The sequence below is a fragment of the Malurus melanocephalus genome, unplaced genomic scaffold (assembly GCF_030028575.1).
Source record: "Malurus melanocephalus ecotype Western Australia unplaced genomic scaffold, MMel_1.1 scaffold_395, whole genome shotgun sequence".
Lineage (NCBI taxonomy): Eukaryota > Metazoa > Chordata > Aves > Passeriformes > Maluridae > Malurus > Malurus melanocephalus.
Window position 1 is genome coordinate 350,183 of NW_026623627.1, and position 22,083 is coordinate 372,265.

Genomic DNA, 22,083 nt, shown 5'->3' on the forward strand with positions numbered 1-22,083 from the left:
GTTCACCATGTAATTAAATAAACCAAACGTGTCTGTTTGGTGTGGAACAGCAGATTGCGTAGGAGCAAGTGTTTTGGTACTTTTTTAGAGTAGATTCGCTGGCCTAACAGAAAAGATTAGCTGTGAAGTTTTCTGTTTCACCAGAAAGATTATTGTAAAACATATTTCTAAGTGATAAGGTATAGTAACAGTCAGCAAGAAAATCTTCCTGACAGGCAAGATGATAGAGATCTTATATTTAGAGTCATACATTGATTGATGAGATAAATCTGGCGAGTTATTCACAGGTGCAAGCACATGATGCACGAGGAGAACCAGAAGGCTGGGGGAGTCGAGGAGGGGTTGGTCACATTGATGCCTTGCACTGCCAAAAGAGGATATCAAGAATAAAGAGCCAGCTCTTCTTGCAGATGCAGAGTAAAAACATGAGGCATTGGATTCAAGTTATATTTAGGGAAATGCTCAAAAGACAATTGGGGGGGGAGATTACATTTTGGTTATTTATGCCTTAGTACGCATCAGCAGAACGGTGGAGATGTTTCCATCCTTGGAGAACCTCAAAATGCAGTGAGCTGAGCACTCTCACCTAACTTGGATTGCTGYTCTTTGAACAAAAGTTTAGATGAACCTCTCAGGTTCCCTTCTGACCTAAATTGCTTGGAGTCTACGATTCTTTTTGTTATAAATGCAATATATCCCTTCATRAACTTTTCTCTGAAATTATAGCAAAGATATAAACRTCCTTTAACTTACGTTGTGAAAGTRTCTTTTGCTAGTGATAYAGATGGAATAATGTGTGTAGCCCCGGAGTTGAAGGGGAAGGAAATGAAATGATGAGCTAGTATACAAAAAGGAAATTCACTTGCACTGTGCTATGAATTTCTGGAAGTGCACATAYGTTCCTGGTGTGAGTGTGATGCATCATCTGGTGAAGGTATTGCACTGAAAATAGATTTCCTGAACGGATGCTGCATTTGTTCAATTCTTTTAGCTTAGCATTTGATAGACAATAAACTGTAGCTACGTAGTGAGCTTTGGTGAATATCCTATGGGAACACATCATTCATTTAACTAGAATATGATTTTTAGTTTTAAAGCTTTACTGTTGATAAAAGTGCTCTTCGGATTTATCCARTCAAGTCGTGGTAGCTACTTTCTTGGTAGAAAATTGCAAATAAAAAAAACCCAAACAAGCCCGTATTTTAAACTGTTATTTATACTTGGTTCTTAATCATACAGAAAGATAATTATTGTTCTTACAAAATCTGTCACATTTTACAAAATTCTGTTGTCTTTGTGAACTTTTACGCCTTTCTTGGTGAAGGTACCGTAATACTCTCAGACAGTGGATCTGAGAACGTTTCAGTTACTTTCAAATAAGAATTTTAGGTCTGCCACTAATAGAGTTTGAATTTTACATGCTTTTCCACCCAAATGTACATTAAAATATACCTGTACATATTTTGCTTAGATGCAAACTTTTCTTTTTCAATATATATCCTTATTCAAATGTACYACATTTTCTTTGCCAGTTCAAAAAGCAATACTTTTGCATCCAAACGGAAAGTCTCAAAGTTGAATTGCAAAACTGTGATAACGCAAACCTTGCAACAATCCAAGCAGTTGCTGTGTGTCAAAACACATGAAACTTTAAWGGCAAGTCAGTAAACTGGAATATGGTCAATGGAGGCAATGCAGWGTTACAAAGTATCCCTTTAATGGTGATGGCAGCAGCATACAAATGTGAATGATTGGAATTTATGGGAAATCACTGAAAAGCTTGTGTAAGCCATGAAGTCCTCAAGTTTTCCGTACTGGTTCTCTTAATTATGCAGCACAAAAAACTTATGGCACCTTCTTACAYAGTCATTCTCTTCACAGAAATGCWGAATATTCTGTGTATAAATGTCACTAAAAGGCAGCAGAAAGGTTTTGCTGCAATCTTCCACTTATTTTGCTTATGAATAAAAACCCAGTTTTAATGGTGAGTCCTTAGAAAAAAGGTGATAATGGAAGTGCTGGCACACTTGGTCTCCCCAACCCTGCAGGTGTTACAATAAAATAAGCTTTAAGAACTTCAAGAACAGCACAAGGGCAAAACCTACAGATGTTTCCTTCAGTTGTTTTTAAAGGGGGAGTTTTGCTACAGTGCTATTGTTTCAGTTGACCCTTTTCTCTCGGGGTTTTGTTCTGCTGTAGTTTATCATCCTCAGTTCTCAGAATAGCAGAAAGCCCTGGTAGGTCACACCAAAATGAGGAGGAGGGGTCTTTTATTAAGTTCTTTCCATTCTATCTTTCTGGCAGAAGAGGAGAGTTAGATTTTCAGGGCAAAGACCTGTATTTAAAATACCTTATCAATAGACCAATCTATACTGAGTGCAAGGTTGAAATGGCATGATTTTTAGATACATTGTGAAGCGAGGAAGAGAAATTACCTGAAGTTTTAAAGTGTTTGCTTATTTGCTGCACCAATGGAAARCTTAATCTCCTTGCAAGGAAGGGCTCTCTTCCTTGATGAAARAGTTGAATGGCTGCTCTGGTGAGTGTTGTTTTTCATTGACTTAAAATACAGTCCTTATATGTTGTGAAATGAAGAAGATGGCTTAGTAAACTCTGTAACACTGTGTAGCCAAAAAATACCATCTAGTTATTTGTGCTTAAGATATTTTATCACATTGCTGAGTAATTAAATGCTAGAAATACTATTTAACTGTTGCAGTTCAAAATTCTGCAGCTCTAGCATGCTGACCTACTAAGGACTTTAGRAACACACAGCTGCATCTCTGGTGAATTCTTTCAGACAGTGAATTTGGTCACTTTCTCCATCAAATATTTGGTGAACTTCCACATTCGAAAGGTTACAGAATTTTCAGTAACTTTTTTTAGAACTAATATAGTTGAATTAAAGTGCAATAATTTAACAGATACATCTTCATCAAATAGAACTAAGAATTTGTATCCCTCATTTGAGTCTCCAAAGGTATGACTGAGWTAATGAATAATTCACTGTAAGTTTATAGAAGATGTATGAATGAAAGCCCAAGTAGAGCATTTTCTTTCTCAAAAGAAAAGGCAGTTTCTCAAACTGCCTCTGTCTCTTGAGAAGAAAGAGGGGAGATAATATATTAAAATCAGGACATTGCTTTGATTTTCATCACAATTCTATRTCTGTAAGTTTTTAATGAAGACTTGAAAGGTTTAACTGTTTYGATTCTGCACTGAGTTTGGTAATAGAGCTTGTCGCAAAGAGCTGCAAATAGAGCTGTGGCAAAACATAGAAAAGRTACATGGTTCCTTGCCTCACAAGGAAACCAATTAACTTAAACAAAAATTACTTCAATGGTTTATTTTTAGCATGACTTCCCAAGGAAATAAGGCTTATGTCATTGTACTGCCCCTCTGCCTGTTTCCACCTGAGAACATTCAGACAATGCAATCAGATGTAATGTAGCAGACAAGTTTTGAAGATGCAAAGTTTCACACGATTAGTGAAAGTCAGTGACTTGAAAGGAAAAAAAAAAAAACCCTTCAGCTGAGCAATTACAGGAGAAGCTCACTGTTTGTCCCATTTAGATGTGGGCTGGTCAAGCAGCAAGGCAGTGTACGTTGCCACAGGATCTGCTTAGACTCGGGGGTTAAAAGTTCTCTGGGGTTGTGGGCAAACAGAAGCAAAGGAACCATTGGGTGAGTGGGGATACATGTCAGTGGAGTCAGAAGTTAAGTATGACTGCAATAAAAGGGGAAGAAGTTCCATGCTTTAAAAGCATTAAAAGTACACAGAACTCAAACCTCCACAAATTCTTCAGGGATCAAGCTTCACTAKCTCTGCCTCTCAAGGAAGAATTTCTTCATATTGTCAAATTACATACAAGGAAACTTATCTAGACTGATACAGGTGYTATTTTTACTGTAATTTTGATGAAACATAGTACATAGTTCTTAGTATTAAGGGTGATTTAGAGAATAAGAGTTGAAAATTTAACTGTATACTGTGAATTACCTTCTGTAACTTGGCAATTCTACATTCAAACTGAACTGCTTCACATTTGTATTTTTCCAGCATGGACTTACACCACTCCAGGATTTTTGGTCACTACTTAATTGAGTTTGTAAAGCTATCCCATCTGCCTTAAACTTTGCTTTGCAAACACCTTTTTGGTGACTTTTAGTTTAAAATTTATCCTAAGTATCACAGCTCTTGTTTTAATTGATGTCATTTCATTTAGCTCACTGTTTCAGGTGATTTCTGATGAAGCTAGTTGAATGCACTGGAAATGCTATGTRCTGCAGTTTTAATTTCTTTTCCATTCTAGATTGTCGTCATTGGTGTAACCACTTCTTCTTTCATTATGTTTTGTCTCAAACTTTTCTGTCAACACCTTCTCTGCTCTCACATCATGAGAATAAACATTGGAAATGTCAAGCTTCTGAAACCACCTGTAGCTCATTTCTGGCTACCTAAACATAAAGATCTTGCCACATTTTGACTTTTTACAAAATGCAGTCAGTGACATCTGTAGTTATTGTGATCCACACCTAAAACTTTCTAAAATTATGTAGTATGTCTGGGCAAGTAATTGCCTCTGCAAACTCCTGCATAGTTAGAGTTCCAGTGGCAGATGTGTGTGCCTGTAGCTGGGCTTGTGTCAAAAGCAGAAGTGAATGATCAGAGCTGCCCTGGGATTTTTGTTGAGTGTTTCAAAAACATCCTAGTTACCGGATTCAGACTTTCACCATAGGATTAAGTATTCTTTAATTTACTATGAACACACTTTTGGCTTTTATGCAGGCTTTTTTTTTTTTTTTTTTTTTTTTTTTTTTTTTTTTTTTTTTTTTTTTTTTTTTTTTTTTTTTTTTTTTTTTTTTTTTTTTTTTTTTTTTTTNTTTTTTTAATCAGGTCATCAGAACAAGAATCACCAAAGTGAGTTTTCTTTACACTTTCTCCTATCTCTAGCTTTAAGATAAGTAAGGAAATACGTAACTTCAGCTGATTTTTCAAAGTAGTGGTTTTGAATGATTRAAAGACACAAATGTATTAACCAATGAAGATTGCAAAGATTTGTAAAAAAAAAGTAAGTTTTGGGGTCAGGATTTGCAAAGTCTTAAGTTCTACTCGATCCTCATCAGTATTAACAAAAAAAACTGGTTAGAAACTGTTGTAAAAGTTTAATCATGCAAAAATCTTGGTAGTTTTATGTGGTGACTCTTTATATAGTGCCAGATGACATGGAAATRCATGATTGTATTTTTCTGGTATTTTTAGATTTCTTTTCTACATTGAACAATCATTATGGTCTGTAATTCAAGCTTGTAAGGAAAATGCTTTTTAGAACTACTATACTCTGAAAAACTTGTTAGGAGGAATAGTGTTTCTCCTTGCTTAACATTGACCTTATAGGAATCATAAAGAGTCTTGGAAGTGATCAGATAAAAATGGAATTTTGACAGTGTCATTATAGTTCACTACTTCAAAGTATTCTGAAATTACTGACGGTGTCAATTGACTAAGGTCTCTGATACACTGAAAAAATATTTTCTCTAGTTACTGAAAATTCTGCAAATGTTGCATGAAACACCTCACTGCCATTGCCAAGTTTACATAGTATAACTGAAAGTCAGAAGTATTATGGCAAGCATAYATTTGCTTGATGGCATCTTTCAGGACGTTTGTGTTTGCTGCAATCAGATTTTCACTGATTGGCTTTTCACAAGCCAATATATAAGTATTTRCAGTATCAAAGTTCGCTGCAATACAATTCTTATATGTTAAAAGCCTAAGCTACATTCYTTGTAGTGTAAAATTACTTTTTCATTGACAGCTAGAAATGGCTGCTGGAAATGGTTCAAAAAAAGCTCACAAATACCACAGCCCAAGTAAATGTTTGAATTTACAAATTTTGATGCCAGAGTTTACTTGCATGTWCTTCTGCTACTTTAGCACTGTCAAAATTTGATGTTGCTATACCTAAGCTTTGCCCAAGACAGATATTTTTACATTAGKTAGTATTTACCAGGATGGAGCAGTTAGTCCGTATGGTATGCATAAGTTTGGTCCAGTTGAAGAAGGGGGTTGGTTGTATCAGAGGTCTGCGTGTCATCCTTTTCATAAGAGGGCATGTAGCTAAATGAATGTTTCGGAAGTCCTGCAGTGCCATCACACAACTTGGCCAATTCCCAAATTTGAGGTTTTTAGTTACTGACATTTGTTGTCATTGAATGTTCAAGTTCTTGAATGCCAGATCTGTCCTTAGTTAATTCTGGGTCCTTTCATGTAGTTATGACTACCTCAATAACAATACTTTAACTGGAATTAAACCTTTCATTRTCACTTAATTTGCTATTTCTCTGACAATTTACCATGACTTTTCTGTAAACTGCCTTCTCCCACAGGGAGAAGGTTGAGATGGCACTTGTAAGAGGGAGGAATTAAAAAAGTGCTTTGCAGGAATGAGAGTGGAACCACAGCAAAAGATTTTTTCATGGATAGAATTGGCAACTGAAGTGCCTTTCCCTTGTGGTTCAGCTTTCTCCACGTTTACTGTGAATTCCTGTACYACTGCAACACTGCCTTTCACGTCTAACATCCAAATATCTTGCATTAAATGGTTTTTGTATTCTAGAATTTTTATCCATTCTTCTGAATGCCCACTGATCAAATGATAGGCTTAGATCACACTCCAATCCTGTTTCCCTGCACTTCCACTAAGAAATGGTGTTAAATCTAAGTATAAAGTTGGCTCTTTTAACTCTTAAACTTGCTCTTTTAAACTTTCTTTTGATTAAAATACCTGGGTAACAGTACCTTTGTAATATTTATCCTTTCTAAACAAAGGAATGTATTGGAAAACAGTCCTACACGGAGTTCTCTGACCCGTCTCTCACCTAAAGCCTTGGCTCAGTCTCCCAATGGAGTTGGCAACATTTCTGGCTCTTACCCGTTGGAAGGAGTGGATAAACAGTTCTTAGAAACATATGACAACGCTACAAAAAGTAGCTCCATGGAAGATTCCAGTCAGTACTACTGYGATAAGGTATGTCCAGTTGTGTGCTTTTAAAGTCAGAACTAGCAGTGAATATAACTTTGAGCTGTAGTTTAGGAGTGTACAAAAGTGGTGGCTGTATTTCAGGATGGGCATATTTTATGACAGTAGTAATGAGAATAGATCTTGTGTTGCTACTCATGTTTATTCAAGGCTGTGATAGACAAGCTTGCCAAGTGCATTGATTTCCAAAGTGTCCAGCATTCCAGAAACTTCAGGRAAAGTCCTAGTGTAATGGAAACCCTTACACGATTAAATGTTGTTTCTTCCAAGGGGAAAGATCAGCTAACTCAAGTTGTTCTATGTCTGAATAGCAGACACAACTCTSCTTTATCCCAGTCTTCTCTCACAGATGGCTAAATATCATCCTTTCAGTTCTGAACTGACTGCAGAGCAGCTGCTCCCTGCGAACATTATGGTAGTGGATCGGGGGGTGTGGCTAAAAGTGGGCACTTACAATTAATTAAAACAACTAMTTAAAATTAGTTAGAAAAGTAAGGTCATTTCCAACATGTCCATTTGCTGCTAACAGAGTTTAATTCTTCTGCTTTGTGGATCTGTTGCATAAAAATACACCTATTCAAAGGAGAAAAATCAGGGGAAAGATAGTTAGTTCACAGTTCTTACAGTAGAATCGATTCCACTCATGTGTTGCCCCTAAGCTTTTAGTGATAATAGGTTGAAAGTTTAACAGGAGTGATCAATTGAGAAAGCTGAGATGAGAGTAACAATGTTGGAACAATGTGACCAGAGAACATTTGCTGAGATGCATATTGCTATTTTTGCAATTTAAAAGGTTACTGCCATTAGTATATTCTACAACCACATCCTCTTCCTGCTTGAAAGGTGGATTTAYATAGAGTATTTATGTTCAGCACACCTAAATTTGGATGCACAATTTTCTAATTTGCTGATGTTTTCTTTTAAAAATTAGAAAATTGGGGTSGTTTTTTTTCTATGTTTCATTGCAGAATGACCTAATTGAAGGAGATTTACTTTTGGTACGTATCATACCAGATGAAGAAGGGAAGTTTGGATTTAATCTAAAGGTAAACCAGCTGCCTTTTAATTATTTTTAAATGCTTTCTAGATAAAATGTTTTAACATCATGATTATTTTTATTTTTTAATGTAATAATTTGGAAAAAACACTATATTTTACAGGAACTTCTTRCGACCTGACTTTTTAAAAGGGGCAGCCTAATCCTTAAAAGCTAAAGCAACATTTACAGAAATCATCTAATAGACCTTTGGTTTTCAGTTGTGTTTATTATGGGCATGACACATATCCAAGGCACTCTGCCCATTTGGCTGCTGAAATATGAACTAGAAAGCCTGATTTAAGGCATCAGTTTTTGGAAAATTTATAAAAKAATTTTGATAGTTTGTGCTGTTCCRTTTARTTATATMGWTTGAAAATCATATTGGAAAGTTGAAGATTAATTTATAAAGAAAATGAAAATTACTATTGATAATTGACTATTGTAAATGTTTTACATTCCCTGACTGAAATTCCATTTAAGCAGAGTATTTTAAATTAGCCATAAYATCAAAATTAGAGCAGGGTTTGATCTTTTCACCTTGGCTATTYATTGCTGGGGTAGCAATTGAATGTRATGTAAAGAGAGTAAGGGAGTACARTTGTCTGGAACTTTGATCCTAGCAGATTCCTTGCATATTTGTCACAAAATCTAAGAAAACTGTCTGCCTTGCAAATTCACGTGTACATTAGGTTTGCTTCAAGCACAGGGTTGCAATAAATGTTCAGTTTTATCTGTTTATTGCCTATTAAAATTTATGGCCAAAAAAGACATTGGATCTAGCTTACTAGAAATTGACAGATTAAAAGACACCACAACCCACCCCCTAATTCCCCATTTAGTGATGAAAATTCAGTCCTACCAACCCTGTCCATGATGATACAGCATAAAAATGCATATAGAAGCAAAAATAAGTTGATTACTTGTTTTAAATGCTGCTTATGCTTAATGATATTACTTCTTATTTACTTGGCGTTCCTCTAGGGTGGAGTAGATCAGAAAATGCCTCTGGTGGTATCAAGAATAACTCCAGGATCACCTGTAAGTAAATTCTTAAGGCTTTTAATCCCTTCCATTATTACTCCTTCCACCTCTCAAATGTCTGGACACATAGAAATTTGGACTCCTATAGTTTGAGTGAGCAGTGGAGCTGCTCTCTTTAGGAACTGGTTTAAATGGTGGTTTCTTAAACATTAAAAGATCTGTTAGCCAAACAAAATAAAAGTAGGAAGTATATTTGTGTTCTCCTGTCATCTCAAAAAATATACCCTAAATGGGAAAATGCTTGATAAGGGGTGAGGACTGAGGATAAGGAACAGCATTTACTGAAAAAAAATAAATAATTTGGGCCCCTGCGGCCTAGAAAAAATAGCAGGTTTGAGGGAGATATAGAAGGGATTTGTGAGATTAGGAGCACTGTGAAGAGGAAATTCCAGTGGAMCTCTGGGCTATTAAACTGAGTTTGTGAAAGTCAGGTTCTTCTTCACGTTTAGTGAAGTGGTTCTTGGTGCATAAGATAGCAGATCTGTGAAACTCCTTAACAAAGAATGCTGTGGTTAAAATAATTTTGTGTRTGGTCAGGAAAGGACAAATACAGGGGGACAAGACCTGTTATTGACTATGCAAGCCACAATAGGCTGAGAAAATCCTTTGGGCTAAAAATATTTATAGGATAGGAGAGTACTTGGAAGGAGACAGGGAGCATAGAGAGGGAGCATATGTTTTCTCTGTTCCTATTTCATCACAGATTTTTTGCTTATGAAAATATTTATATACTAGGTTGAATACTTATAAGAATCAGTAGAGCCATTCTGTTGAATTGTGAAGTAATAATAGGAATATAAAATATTTTTTTTTTCTAAATAATTATTAGATAAATTTATGAGGACATATGTTGTATTRATTTTTTTCTCTCACCTTTTTCCAAACTGTTTTTCCTAACTCTCATAAAACAATTTTGGTGCAGACTTGTGAGGAAATATTACTGACTTAATCCTAAAAATACAATGCRCTCAGAATCATGTAGACTCTTCTGAAATTTTATAAGCAGTCACAGGACTGATATCTAAATGTCATGATGCAAATTAAGCTAAAACACATTGCTTRAGAAGTTGTTTTTGTCACATTTATGATTTGTAGCTTGACTTACCCAGTGCATAGCACTCCTTTATCAACTATAATAATTATTTGAATAAAGGTTTGGTAGGAAATATAACTTAAATCTAGGAATTGAAAATAAAACAGTCTTAAGTTTCATGGTGAACCTAGCAAATATTTTAAGGGGGATTTGAGATTCTGAAATTATACAGGGCAAAGAGGCTCATTCCACAATCAGAGAATGAAAGATATTTCTCCAGAGGCAGTCATTTTCTTTGGCAGATTCAGATTSTCTTCTGGAAAGTATTGATCTGTATTTTTTTTTTCTCTTGGATTGAAAAAGGACTGGACTTCTAACTTCAAACACTTCATTGAAGTGTCTCCCTTTGGTGGCATAGGCATGGACACAAGTGATCAGTTAGCTCTCTAGCTTAGTAAACCACCAAATGACCAAGTTACCAGGATCACAGAGAAAGTTGGAAACAATTATCCGATATAATATACTCAGTGGCAGTGTTAGGGAAATCATGTCATGTTATAGGAACAGGAAAAAATCACCTTATTTTAGAGAATAGCAGTATTAACRTTGATTGTATCATTTTCCATAAACRGAATTTCACCTATTYTTTACTGYTTAATGAAACATAGCTGATATTTCAAAGTTKTTAAAACTCTATGGAATGCATTTTTATATTATTTTAGTTCAGTTATGCCTTTCCTTCATTACTACTTTTTTAACTTGTTCACGATTCACTCATTATCTTGTAAATTTTCTTCAGGGATGCTATTTGGTAATCTAATCTCCTAAGATTATTTCCCAGGTTTGTAGGTCACCTTTCTCCCACTTTTCTACAAAAAGATGTGCATTTTTTGAGGAGGGGAAACAAATGTATTCCCCAAAATAAGGTAGTATTTTCCTTTACACATCCTAAAGTTCTTTTAAAAAATGCTTCTAGTAGAATAGTAATGTAGTATGCTGGGAAAACTCTAGGAAAGTGTAGCCAAAATTTTTGTGAGACCACATTTTAGTGAAGGAGCAACCATTTATTGCATCTGTTTGGTTTTGTTTTGTTTTTTWAAATTTAAGTTCTGTACTGATTTTTTTTTTCACAAACAGTATTAATGTCCTCGGGTGCTAAAGAGGTTATTATGGTTTTATTTAATAGAGCTTTTTATTGATAAAGAGCATGCATGCTTCTTGGAGCAATAGAGGTGATTTKCATAAAATGACACATTGGATGTATCAATAGGACAGGAAGCCTTTAGGATAATTAATTTTCTGAGAAAGCTCAGTACCTGAAAAATCTAAAAATTATGCTTGCATAGGAGGAATTAATTCTCCTTTGAGATATATCCTATATAGTCAGGTGATCCAAATAAGAAAGCTGAGGCATTAAAAAACACGATTAGCAAAGTTTGTTTAAGCAAAGATATTAGTCTCTGTCTGTAATAAAGACTAATAGCAGCCATCTAAGAAATCTAAATTATAGACAAATATAGGCACTCAGAAACCATTYCTTCCCAGTTCTTGTTGATGTCTGATTCTTCTAGATTGACCTGATATGGTCTTTATATCACCTATCTTTTCAAATATTTATATTTCAGAGAGAATAACTTAATATTTGAGAGTGATGAAATTATTCAGTCATTCATAGTTGCATCCTTCAGTCTTGACTTTGTAAATAGCACAAAGTATGGCAAGGGTCTTCTTGGGGACCTATGAATACCTAATTAATTCAGGGTTGGAAAACATCATGGCTGGTCCTAATTCCCATTCTTTTTCGGTTTACATTTGTTATAAATCATTATTTTCTTTCATTATTTACTTTCATTATTTTCTTTCCTCATTTCTACAGAAAAAGTTGGGGGAAACTGTTCCTTCTTTAAATTTTTAATCAGCTTTTCTGCATGGGATTTTTTCATCTTCCATACCTCTTTCTTTTCTCTTGCTTCTTTCTCTTTGTTTTGTGACATTAGACAGGGCTTAAGTTTTCTTTCCTTTTACTTTACTCTCTGGCACAAATGACTCCCAATTTATCTTCTTCATGTTCTTGGCTCTTTTTTTTTTTTTTTTTACTTTACTCTCTGGCACAAATGACTCCCAATTTATCTTCTTCATGTTCTTGGCTCTTTTTTTTTTTTATTCTGCATTTTTCTTCTTGTTGATATTTCATTATCACTTCTTCTTTCCATCTCTTATTTATTAGGTGGTAATATCAATTTCCTCTAGTCCCTTAGTTGTCTTTATAACATTATCATCGTATTCTGGCCATAGCTTTAGTTGCTTTCTGCTGGACATAGAGGTAAGCATACTAAGAAGTGTGGCAGATAAAAAGCTGAACAAACCCTGGCGTCCAGCAGTTAGTCTAAATTGCAATATCCAAGTCAACACATAATGTGGGTTTTCATTTGAGATGGTAAAAACCTCGTTTTAGTGTTCCCTGCTGCACAGGTAGCAAAAGAATTTTTCACCATTGTAGGCAACTTGAGCATCAGAGGTTGAGTACTTACCTGCATCTTCTTGTTAAAATTATCAGTAAATAAAGAGAGGAAGAATGTTCTTTRTTTCTATATATCATTTGATATCCACCAAACAAGATTCTGAGAAATTACAAAGATGTGAATTGTGTATGGATTTCTTTGAAATTTAAAAAGTGTATGCCTGGGGAATGTCATGTTACTTAAGTCACATTCATGAAAATCATGCTTGGACTGCTGAGTATTCACTCTGTTAAAGGTGAACTGGATTATCTTATGTGCCTAAAATACTTTCTTCAGAAATTCAGTGGTCATTGAGGTTTGGAGTCTGAAATACAGATCAGTGAGAGCAATCTGGTGATGTCTGTTTGATTAACGTGAATTCCTTTTATAGCTATCAATATGCTCTTTGAAGTGTTCYTTATCTTGCTAGAGAGGCTTTGAAGCATGAGACAGCTTTAGAGCCGAGTCCTTGATAGAGCTTCTGATACAGAATATGAAACTTTGTCAGGAGAACTGTGAAGACTTTGCTTACATGATGTACTTAATATCCTGATACGTTCCTGCTTGCACAACTGGATGTGATGACATTAATGTGTTTCTTTGGTCTTGAAACAGGCTGATAAATGCATTCCAAAGCTGAATGAAGGCGATCAGATAGTATTAATTAATGGCCGAGATATCTCAGAGCACACACATGACCAGGTGGTCATGTTCATAAAAGCCAGCAGAGAATCTCACACAAGAGAACTTGCACTTTTGGTCAGGAGGAAAGGTAACTGGGCTAATTTTATTCACTTCTAATGTTTTTGAGACTCTTGCTCTTATGCTTGGTGGTATACCCTCTTATGTTTGCATTAACATTTTCTTAGTGCACTTGGAACAGGCCTGTGCAAAACATTGGTCTCACAGCATTTGAATTAAYAGTACAAGTAGTTTAAACTTTATAGGTTCTTACCATTGCAACAAAGAATCTAGCAAGTTAGAATTTCTTCTTATTTTTTGGTCTAAAAATCCGGAGRGTAAACAGTCCCTTGAAAGGGTTTTTTGGTGATGTGGTGTGTTGGGGTTTTGTTGTAAATAAAGCATAATGTCAGAATCCCTCAGTTGCAGGTTTGCAAAAACTCTTGGGCTGTTCCCCTGCACAATTATGTGATGAAGCAAGTCAGATAGGCTGCTCCTCACGTCATTCTTACAGTAAACATTTTCTGAAAATATTGAGATGAACCTATGCTGGCCACTTGCTGAACTGCTGCCCGCAAAGAGGAGACAATCTTTGAAATATGCAGAGTCTTAAACCTGTATATCTAAACTATGGGGAATCGTCCCGCTTGGTTTTGCGCGTTCCATATTTAAATGCATGTAGATCCCAAAAGGATCCCAAAAGCTTTCAGACGATGTGAAACTCCTAATTTATTATTTGCTTTCCTTAAGAGTTATGGTAAGACCATAACACACAAATTTACAGTTTCTGATTACATGAAGACATAAAAATCTTAAAGGATTACACATTACTGGKAAACAGGAGGGAGTGAAACAGCCTGAGTGATATGTACTTCTGTAGCATCAGCTGTATTTAAAACTTCTTGTGTTTCTAGGAAGACAGATGSGCTCTTTATTTTGTTTTCCACTGGCTTTATGCAGAGTTTAGTTTAATTTTTCTAGTCCCCTTCCAACTTGCAGATGAGACAAATCTGCTTTTATCTAAAGATAACCTGTGGCCCMATACCAGTCATTTTGTATAGGCATGAGTATGAACAGCTCCCTGTTTTCTGAAGTTTGGCAGCTATTGAGCTGTTCTGATCACTGCAGAGAATAACCACAGCTGGACATGTTTGGTGGTACAATACCTTTCTTAGACACAGAACTGCCATGCATATTACTTGATCAAAGTTTGTCATGTTCTTCATGACAAAATGTTAGCAAGGCATGGTGTGGAAAACAGAACAATGATTTTTTTTTTCATTTTAGTTGGTTCCTTCAATGTTAGTGTAAGAAATTGCGAAATATAATTCCATTGCTTCTCTAATGGCAAARGAGTGTGATGTAAGGATTTTTGCCTTTGTTTTGTTGTTGTGGGTCCAAACCTATACAAATTTCTTGTAGGGATATTCCACTTTTTTTAGACAAAACTCCTTTGTTTTTTACCRTGGTGGATGTTGGCCTATTTAGCCATTCATTCTATAAGACAAGTTTTCAAAAACCTCCTTGTGCTTGGAATTAAAGTTCTTTGCCTTCACAGATAGGCACTTTGAGTTTCTCTCTCAGAAAAGTCTTAGGGATGTTTTATTCTTCATAGTTTTCACAGTAGTATAGTACAAAAAAATGAAGTTAAATGTGTTTCTATTTGCTTTGCTGAGGTTTTGCAAACTGTTGTTATTTCAAGCTGGTAAATTTTTATATCTGTTAAAAACACATTAATTCCTATGTAATGGATTATAACTTTCTACACATCTTTCAGTAGTTCAACAGTTTGTGGAGCCYAAATCAGAAGATGAAGCTGATTCCCACACTCTCCCAGAATCTATTCTTCCTGTCTGTTCGGAATATGGTGGTGACACACTGGAGGAGTCTATGGAGCAGCTAAGAAGAGGACTGGAAAGTGGGACTGTCCTTATTCAGTTTGAGGTAGGCAAAATTCAGCTCTAAAATGCCATTAATATAGACCAACAGCTGTGACCAGCGACTAATGTARGGGTTTTAATTAATTGCAAATCTTGTTGTTCCTGTTCACTCTTACCTCAAGAGAGCAACAATTTGACTCRCCTGTCAGTTTCACACTTCACTACTTAGAACAGGGAAGAATGTGTTATCAGTCTTACACAAACTACCATCTGCTGAGAAAAATGTGTTTGAATTAATGTGTTTCTAGCTCAAACACCTAAAGTTCACTAAATTAGTGTTTTTTCTGCAGTTGTTTTATGGTGTATGGTAGTAGGATTTTGACAGAGGTCAGTCTTGTACTTGGTTTTTTTGCTATATTCTTCAATGTGTTTGCAAGGAATGTCATATAAAACTGACTAATAAAATGTTTTATATTTTATTAAACTAGTTCCTGCAATGTTCGTGTAAGAAATTACACAGGATAATTCATCTGCGTCTCTAATGGCAAGGGAGTGCAGCATATGTATGTTTTTGGTTGCTTTACTGTTGTGGATTCTAACATTTATAGTAGCTCTTTAGATTTATGGCATCATTTATAGTAGAATAAACCCTAGTTTATTATAATTAATAAAGTTGGCATTGAGTTCTGGAGAAACCCTTTGTCTCACTGAAAACTTGTAGAACAGCAATAAAATTTTTCCCCTTTTTGATATTCTTTTCTTCACTATTTTTTTTAAGCTATAAAATTTAATGGTACTGGCTGAAGAGTTGTGGTACTGTTTATTGTATAATCACTCGTTTTATGAGATTTGCTTTATTTGCAAGATTTCTGAAAATCGAAATTCCTCTGTTTTTAAGGAATTTTAGGTAATGGTTTATAACTGCTTTTCAAAATCCATAGCATTGGATGCAATGCAGCAATTATGATGAATCTGTTGGCTATTGAAGCAGTAGCTCAAAGATGTGAACTGACCTTTCAATACTTTCTTAATTGTCAAATTTGTTGACTAAATTTGTGTACAAATTTCCTGTAGTGAGCTTCATAGGATATTTGATCTTTTATGATACTCTGATATATGATATTATGATATTCATATGATATTTGATCCTATATTTAACCCTTCTTTTATGACAGAGTTTATAAAAGGATATTACAAAAAAAAAGCACAAAACCTTTTTGGAATCTAATAAGCCTGGGGACAGCTTAGTGGCCTTCGTGCTTTGAGTTCATTGTTTAAAGATCTTCAGAAGTAGAGCCAATTGCAGAATCTCCTCATCAGCTTTGGTGGCTCTCRAACTCTCCATTCACTTTAATAAAATAGTAACTAATTAGCCAATAGACTGTGAATAATCAAGTTTTTCCAGAATATCTTCCTCCATTTAATCGGAATTTAAGAAGTCTGTCAATAGCAAATGCCTGTTTGTCAGGCAACAGTGAAGCTCAAGAATAGTTACTTGACTTTAAATTATTCTTCCTTGTCTTCCTAAAAAAAAGGAAGAAATTGCAGCCTGGCTCTAGTAAAGTGGAACTTGAGTTGTAACAGATAAAAGTTTTTCCATTACATATATTATCAAGTGCTCTTCTCACATGACTTGTTTATATTATATAMGTTGAAAAATGCGGTGAGCTGTGATACAGAGTTTTAAGGTCCAGTAAATCTCAGTAGAATAAATATTTTTGTGTGTTGTTTTTTTCTCTCAACCAGAAAGTAGGGGATTTTAGCTTCCTATTTCATTCCATCTTATGTATGGAACAATATTCAAAATCTTCATTAAASATGTAAGATATAATGAGCTCTTTGCAAGTGTTCAGTGAAGGATGTAAAACTCTGGCACAGCCAGGTTAATRACTCAGCTGTAAGGTGCTTTCATGTAAATTTAATACACTGAAGCTATAGTTCTTGTTTTTATATTTCTTGGGGTTTTTGTTGTTGGTTTTTTTTCCCCTCTATACCTTTGTTGGTTTTTTTTGTCCTGTTTGGTGTACTTAGAAGCATAAATCATTAGGGTTTGAAAGCCCTCTGAGATCATGGAGTCCAACCATTTATCTAACACMAACCTCAAAATTTTGGTTATACACCCCATTTGATATGCCCACATGTTCTTCAGATAAAGTCTGCAGCATAGGGGTTGGCCCAAAACCAAAGAAGTCACTTGTTGAGAGATTGGGCTACATTGAAATTTGGGGTTTTTAGGTTCTTGCAGGATTGGAATGGATGGCTTTAGTCTAGAGAATAAAACTTTTTCTGAAATTTYTGTATTATAGTTAATTCTAGAAAATAAGTCTGCAGCTATTTTTTTGTTCTGATGCCATTCATTGCTCCTTGTTCATCTCTCAACCGTTGTTGTCCTTCTGGTCTGCAGTTTTATGAGCAAGAGACAAACTTGCAGAGTAACAGTTTATATCAGTGTTGCTCACATGCTGTTTTTATTTTTGTTTTTGTTCCTAGAAATTCTTTTAGCAATTCTGATGGGCTAGCAATAATAGAAATTCTTGTCATGTTAAWTGTAAAAACCTCTCAAGTGAATTTTGCAGAAGGATAGGAAAAACATTAAAGAAAATATGTAACRTTTTTCAGTCTATGTATTTTTGTGTGAATGTAATTAGTGTGTGTATAGCATAATGACACCCCTCAAAATCCTATAATTTTTCATTCTACTTTGCAGCAACTTTATAGAAAGAAACCAGGATTGKCTGTTACATGTGCAAAGGTACCTCAGAATATGGACAAGAATAGATACAAAGATGTTCTACCTTGTGAGTCTAAAGTACAGTTTCTGCCTATTTTGCTTTTTAAAACTGCTRTATTGAACTTGCTGATTGAAAATTTCATTATATAATTGAAGTCATATAATTTTTCATTTTATTTTCTAAAAGGTAATTTATTCTGGTTTGTATTCTGCTGTTTGTGTCTCTGCAATTCCTCAGCTTTTTTTTTTAACTTAATAGAGGGGAAGCATGTCTCTTAATTGCTAATTTTATTCCCTCTKTCTTTGTGTGTGTGTATGTGCAGATGATGCCACAAGGATAATAYTGCAAGGAGATGAAGATTACATTAATGCAAATTATGTGAATGTAAGTCATACAAACCTGCATTTACTCACTTTCTGTATTACTAAAGCAGACTAAATTTGGCTTTTTTAAGGAATTTTAATTTTGTTTTGATTTTGAGGATTTGTAAATGCAAAAGATGCAATGTTTCTTAATGTGAAAGATAGTGTCTATTGTGATGTAAGTGACCATCCTAATGCATAGTGGGTGCTGCCATGTGGTTATGTGCAGAGTCATTAACCAGTAATTTTTTTYTTGTTTTTCCATACACTTCAAATGCAGAGGTTGACTGAATAAAACTAAACCTTTTTCCCTCTAGAACCACCTAGAGGTTCTAAGATTCTRTTAAGGATCCAGAAGATAAACTAGAACTTTGATTTCCCCAATCAATCAAGTGTAGGTTGGGAATCAGGGAAAAGAGGGGAAAATGTGWGTGTCGGTGTCAGATACATAGGGTAAGCTCCTAAATCAGAGAGTCAGTTATTAACTTCCTCTGTTTAGTATCAGGCAGTAAACATTTTTTGCTAGTGTACCTTAGGTGTATCTACCCTGCTATCATTCCTAACTAAATATTAAAGAAAATTCAGAGACCTTTGCAGTTTCAAGTTTTCAAGTATGTTTTCGCTATTAATCTGTTCATAGAATGACAGACTGAAGGACTATGGAATCTGTACGTTATATCTGTTTTAAATTAATGATTTAATAGCTTTTCACATAACAAATTGTGATCTTGATTGTCTTACTACCATGCTTTTTGCCTGATCTTCCCTCAAAGCTTCCTGTTTGAATGAAATGCTGAGTTTAAATAGCACTTGAATAGTGAAGGYGAACTTAACAAAGGATTTTCTTTCCCTCTGTAGATGGAAATTCCTTCTGCTGGCATTGTGAACCGGTACATTGCTACTCAGGGGCCTCTTCCACACACATGTGCACACTTCTGGCAAGTAGTCTGGGATCACAAATTGTCACTGATCATCATGTTAACAACTCTCACCGAACGAGGACGGGTAAGTGCCCAGGTTCTCTGTATGCTAAAGAACTGTGCTGTACCTTTGAACTTGTTTCAATTGTTATGATTGAATAACCCTGAAAGAGGCAAACTTACTCTCTTGAATCATTCTTCTGAAGGCCATGCTTTCTGAATTACATAGAGGGAACAGGTAGTCCTCAACCTGCTTTTTGCTRCACTGCTTTGAAAACAAACCAGCTGTCTGATAAACAGAAATCACTGCATTAACTGTGTTGTGCTGATCAGAGAGGTACTACATGCTGTCATTTTTCCTCCCAAGTATTTGGCTCCACGTTGCATTTTCTCTTCAAAAGATTCAGCAAATGTTTGGAAACATTGAGTGGGTTGACAAACCTTGTAGTCTATCTGTAAAAAMGGAGTCTGCCATTATGGTATTTACTAGTGGTGGTCAGAATTTAGCTTGCTTATTTTTATTTACATCTCAGGTTTTTTTCTCAAATTGCTCTGATAATTCTTTTAATTATGTTTAGATAAATTCTCTCTCCTTGAATTTTGGAATAGTAAAGTGAAAATTTTGGTGTATTTTGGTGTATTTTGGTTTAATGTGTCCTTTGTAGTTTTAAATRTTAAGTTTTTAGATTAAATGGGAAGGTATTGGTTTTGAAGTTTTAAAAGCTCAAAACTCAACGGTTGGGTTTTTTAAGAAGTGGAGAAAGTGTGAACTCCTGTATGCCTTCACTGTAGCCTTTATCTGTAMCTCCTATTTGATCTATCCTACACTATCAAATTTATTTGGCATCCCAGTCAAAATCCAGTATTTTTACAAAGCAAGGGAGTAAGTATTTGAGCTCTTAAACAGCATAAAGATTGAGATGTAAGGAACAGCAATTAAACAACGATTAGGTTCTAACCATGGTCAGGTTGTKTAGATGCTCATGGAAGCAGACATTGTTGAACCTCACCTGGCCTAAAAATGCTCCCTTCATCTYTTGGCTGTTTTGCTGCATTCATTTTCTTGTATTGAGGAGAAACGCAGATTAGTAATAGCCTGGAATTCATCCAGGCAGTTGGAAATTTCACGGTAGTTGTTGATGTCCTCTAATCACTCTGCTGGTACCTTTACACACTRTGCTTTTTCTGAGGTTTTTTTTTTYCCTAATAATTTCAGAAATTATTTGCATTTGCCCAGTTTGTGGGTGAACTTTCAGAGATAGAAAAATATATATGTTCTCATCAAGAGTATCCCCATTGGCAAATGCCAAACCTTTTCCCAGTCCCTGGAGGTTTTACATTCCAGGCTCTCTCTTTCCAATGGTGTTTTGTATGATTGGATTTTTTTTTCTCCACGGTAATGTTCATTTTTTTAGAGATGGATACATTGTTTTGGCTTAAATTTGAAGGGGAAAGTAGTTAAGATAAATTACCACAGTAACAATTTCMGTCATAATGGTTATAATTTGGATTTCAAGCCTCTGAAAATTGAGCCCTATTAAAGGTAGAATTAAGAAATTTTAACACTTCAAAAATTGCAGTTCTTGCTACTCTGTATCAATTTAAAAGTTACAGATAAAACCACCTTTGAATTTTGTGCAGGTTGCAGTGTCACGTGTAAGTTTGAATTATATCCATAGGTGGAGATACCACATTCTCACAGAACTTCTTCTTTCTGTGCTTGACCGTGTTTCTGGCATTTTTTTGCCAACATCTAAACAGAATTACCCTTCTTGCATCTTTACAGTTGACTCTTGTCCTTTCATTGTTCACTTTCAAGGAAAGTGTGGCTCTGCCTTTGCTGTGGCCTGCTATTGCTCGCTAAACCTAGTTATAAATTTACCCCATATGCTTCTCCACTTCTCTTAAGACTGTATAAATCCATATTTGTTCTCCCACATTATGCCTTGAGAAGTCATTTTAGAAATTTCATACAAACAGCAGACAAAGCATCATGCATCCAATTTACCTGAATATTTATTATAAATCATTAAAAACAGAAGTTTATGCAGAATTTTACTCTATTTTTTCTTGTTATTTTTCAATGTGGATGAAAAAATCTCACAGCAAACCAGAACAGATTTTATAGCACTCCTTGAATTCCCTGAACTATGACATAGCTGGAAACAGAAGTGCTTGTATGCAGTCTTGACATGTGCTTAATTTTCTTTACAGACCAAATGTCAYCAGTATTGGCCTGATCCACCAGATGTAATGGAATATGGCTGCTTCCGTGTCAGATGCCACTCTGAAGACTGCACGATTGCTTATGTGGTCAGAGAAATGGTCATTACAAATGTTGAGGTAAATGCCCTTTGCCTTTCTTTATCCCTAAATAGGCTGAACAAATACATTTACAGATGGGAGATGCAGACTTKGTGTCTGACAATGTATATCTCGGTGTGTCCATATGCATATGTGTCTATGCACACACACACGCTTTTTAAAATAGAATATGTGTATAGTAAATGGATCAATGGTTTGATTATTGCTCTAAGCTTCTCCAAAGAGACTCTTGGAAGCCCTGTAATACTTTCTGCTGTCCAGATACTGCAGTAAGCATCATAAGGAAGTTCAGTGCCTTTCTCTAARCAATTTTGCAATCACTGACTCTCCACAAGTACTTTGATTTCTAATGAGAGTTTTTTCCTAAATAACTCTGCTTTTTCAAGGATGAAATATGGGTCACTGGGTTAATGGCACGTGCAGCTAGAACAAATAATAAAGAAGTGAAGCATAATAATGTTGTTTTGAGAGAAGACGCAGAATCTCACCAGTTCCTTTTCATTGTCCTAAGCCAGATTTTAAAAAA

General features: G+C 35.2%; 1 protein-coding gene across 3 annotated transcripts in view; it reads left to right on the plus strand.

Annotated features, from left to right (window-relative positions):
- Positions 1-22,083, plus strand: part of PTPN3 (protein tyrosine phosphatase non-receptor type 3) — a 158,931-nt gene that overhangs the window by 123,255 nt on the left and 13,593 nt on the right. For 2 of the 3 annotated variants that reach the window (XM_057379243.1, XM_057379246.1), the window contains exons 15-24: positions 4,898-4,921; positions 6,833-7,031; positions 8,012-8,089; positions 9,064-9,120; positions 13,273-13,429; positions 15,116-15,282; positions 17,926-18,016; positions 18,273-18,334; positions 19,171-19,317; positions 21,447-21,575. In XM_057379243.1, the coding sequence (XP_057235226.1) occupies positions 4,898-4,921; positions 6,833-7,031; positions 8,012-8,089; positions 9,064-9,120; positions 13,273-13,429; positions 15,116-15,282; positions 17,926-18,016; positions 18,273-18,334; positions 19,171-19,317; positions 21,447-21,575 (1,111 nt within the window). The remainder of the gene's footprint in view (positions 1-4,897; positions 4,922-6,832; positions 7,032-8,011; positions 8,090-9,063; positions 9,121-13,272; positions 13,430-15,115; positions 15,283-17,925; positions 18,017-18,272; positions 18,335-19,170; positions 19,318-21,446; positions 21,576-22,083) is intronic. The other variant, XM_057379244.1, reaches the window with a different exon arrangement.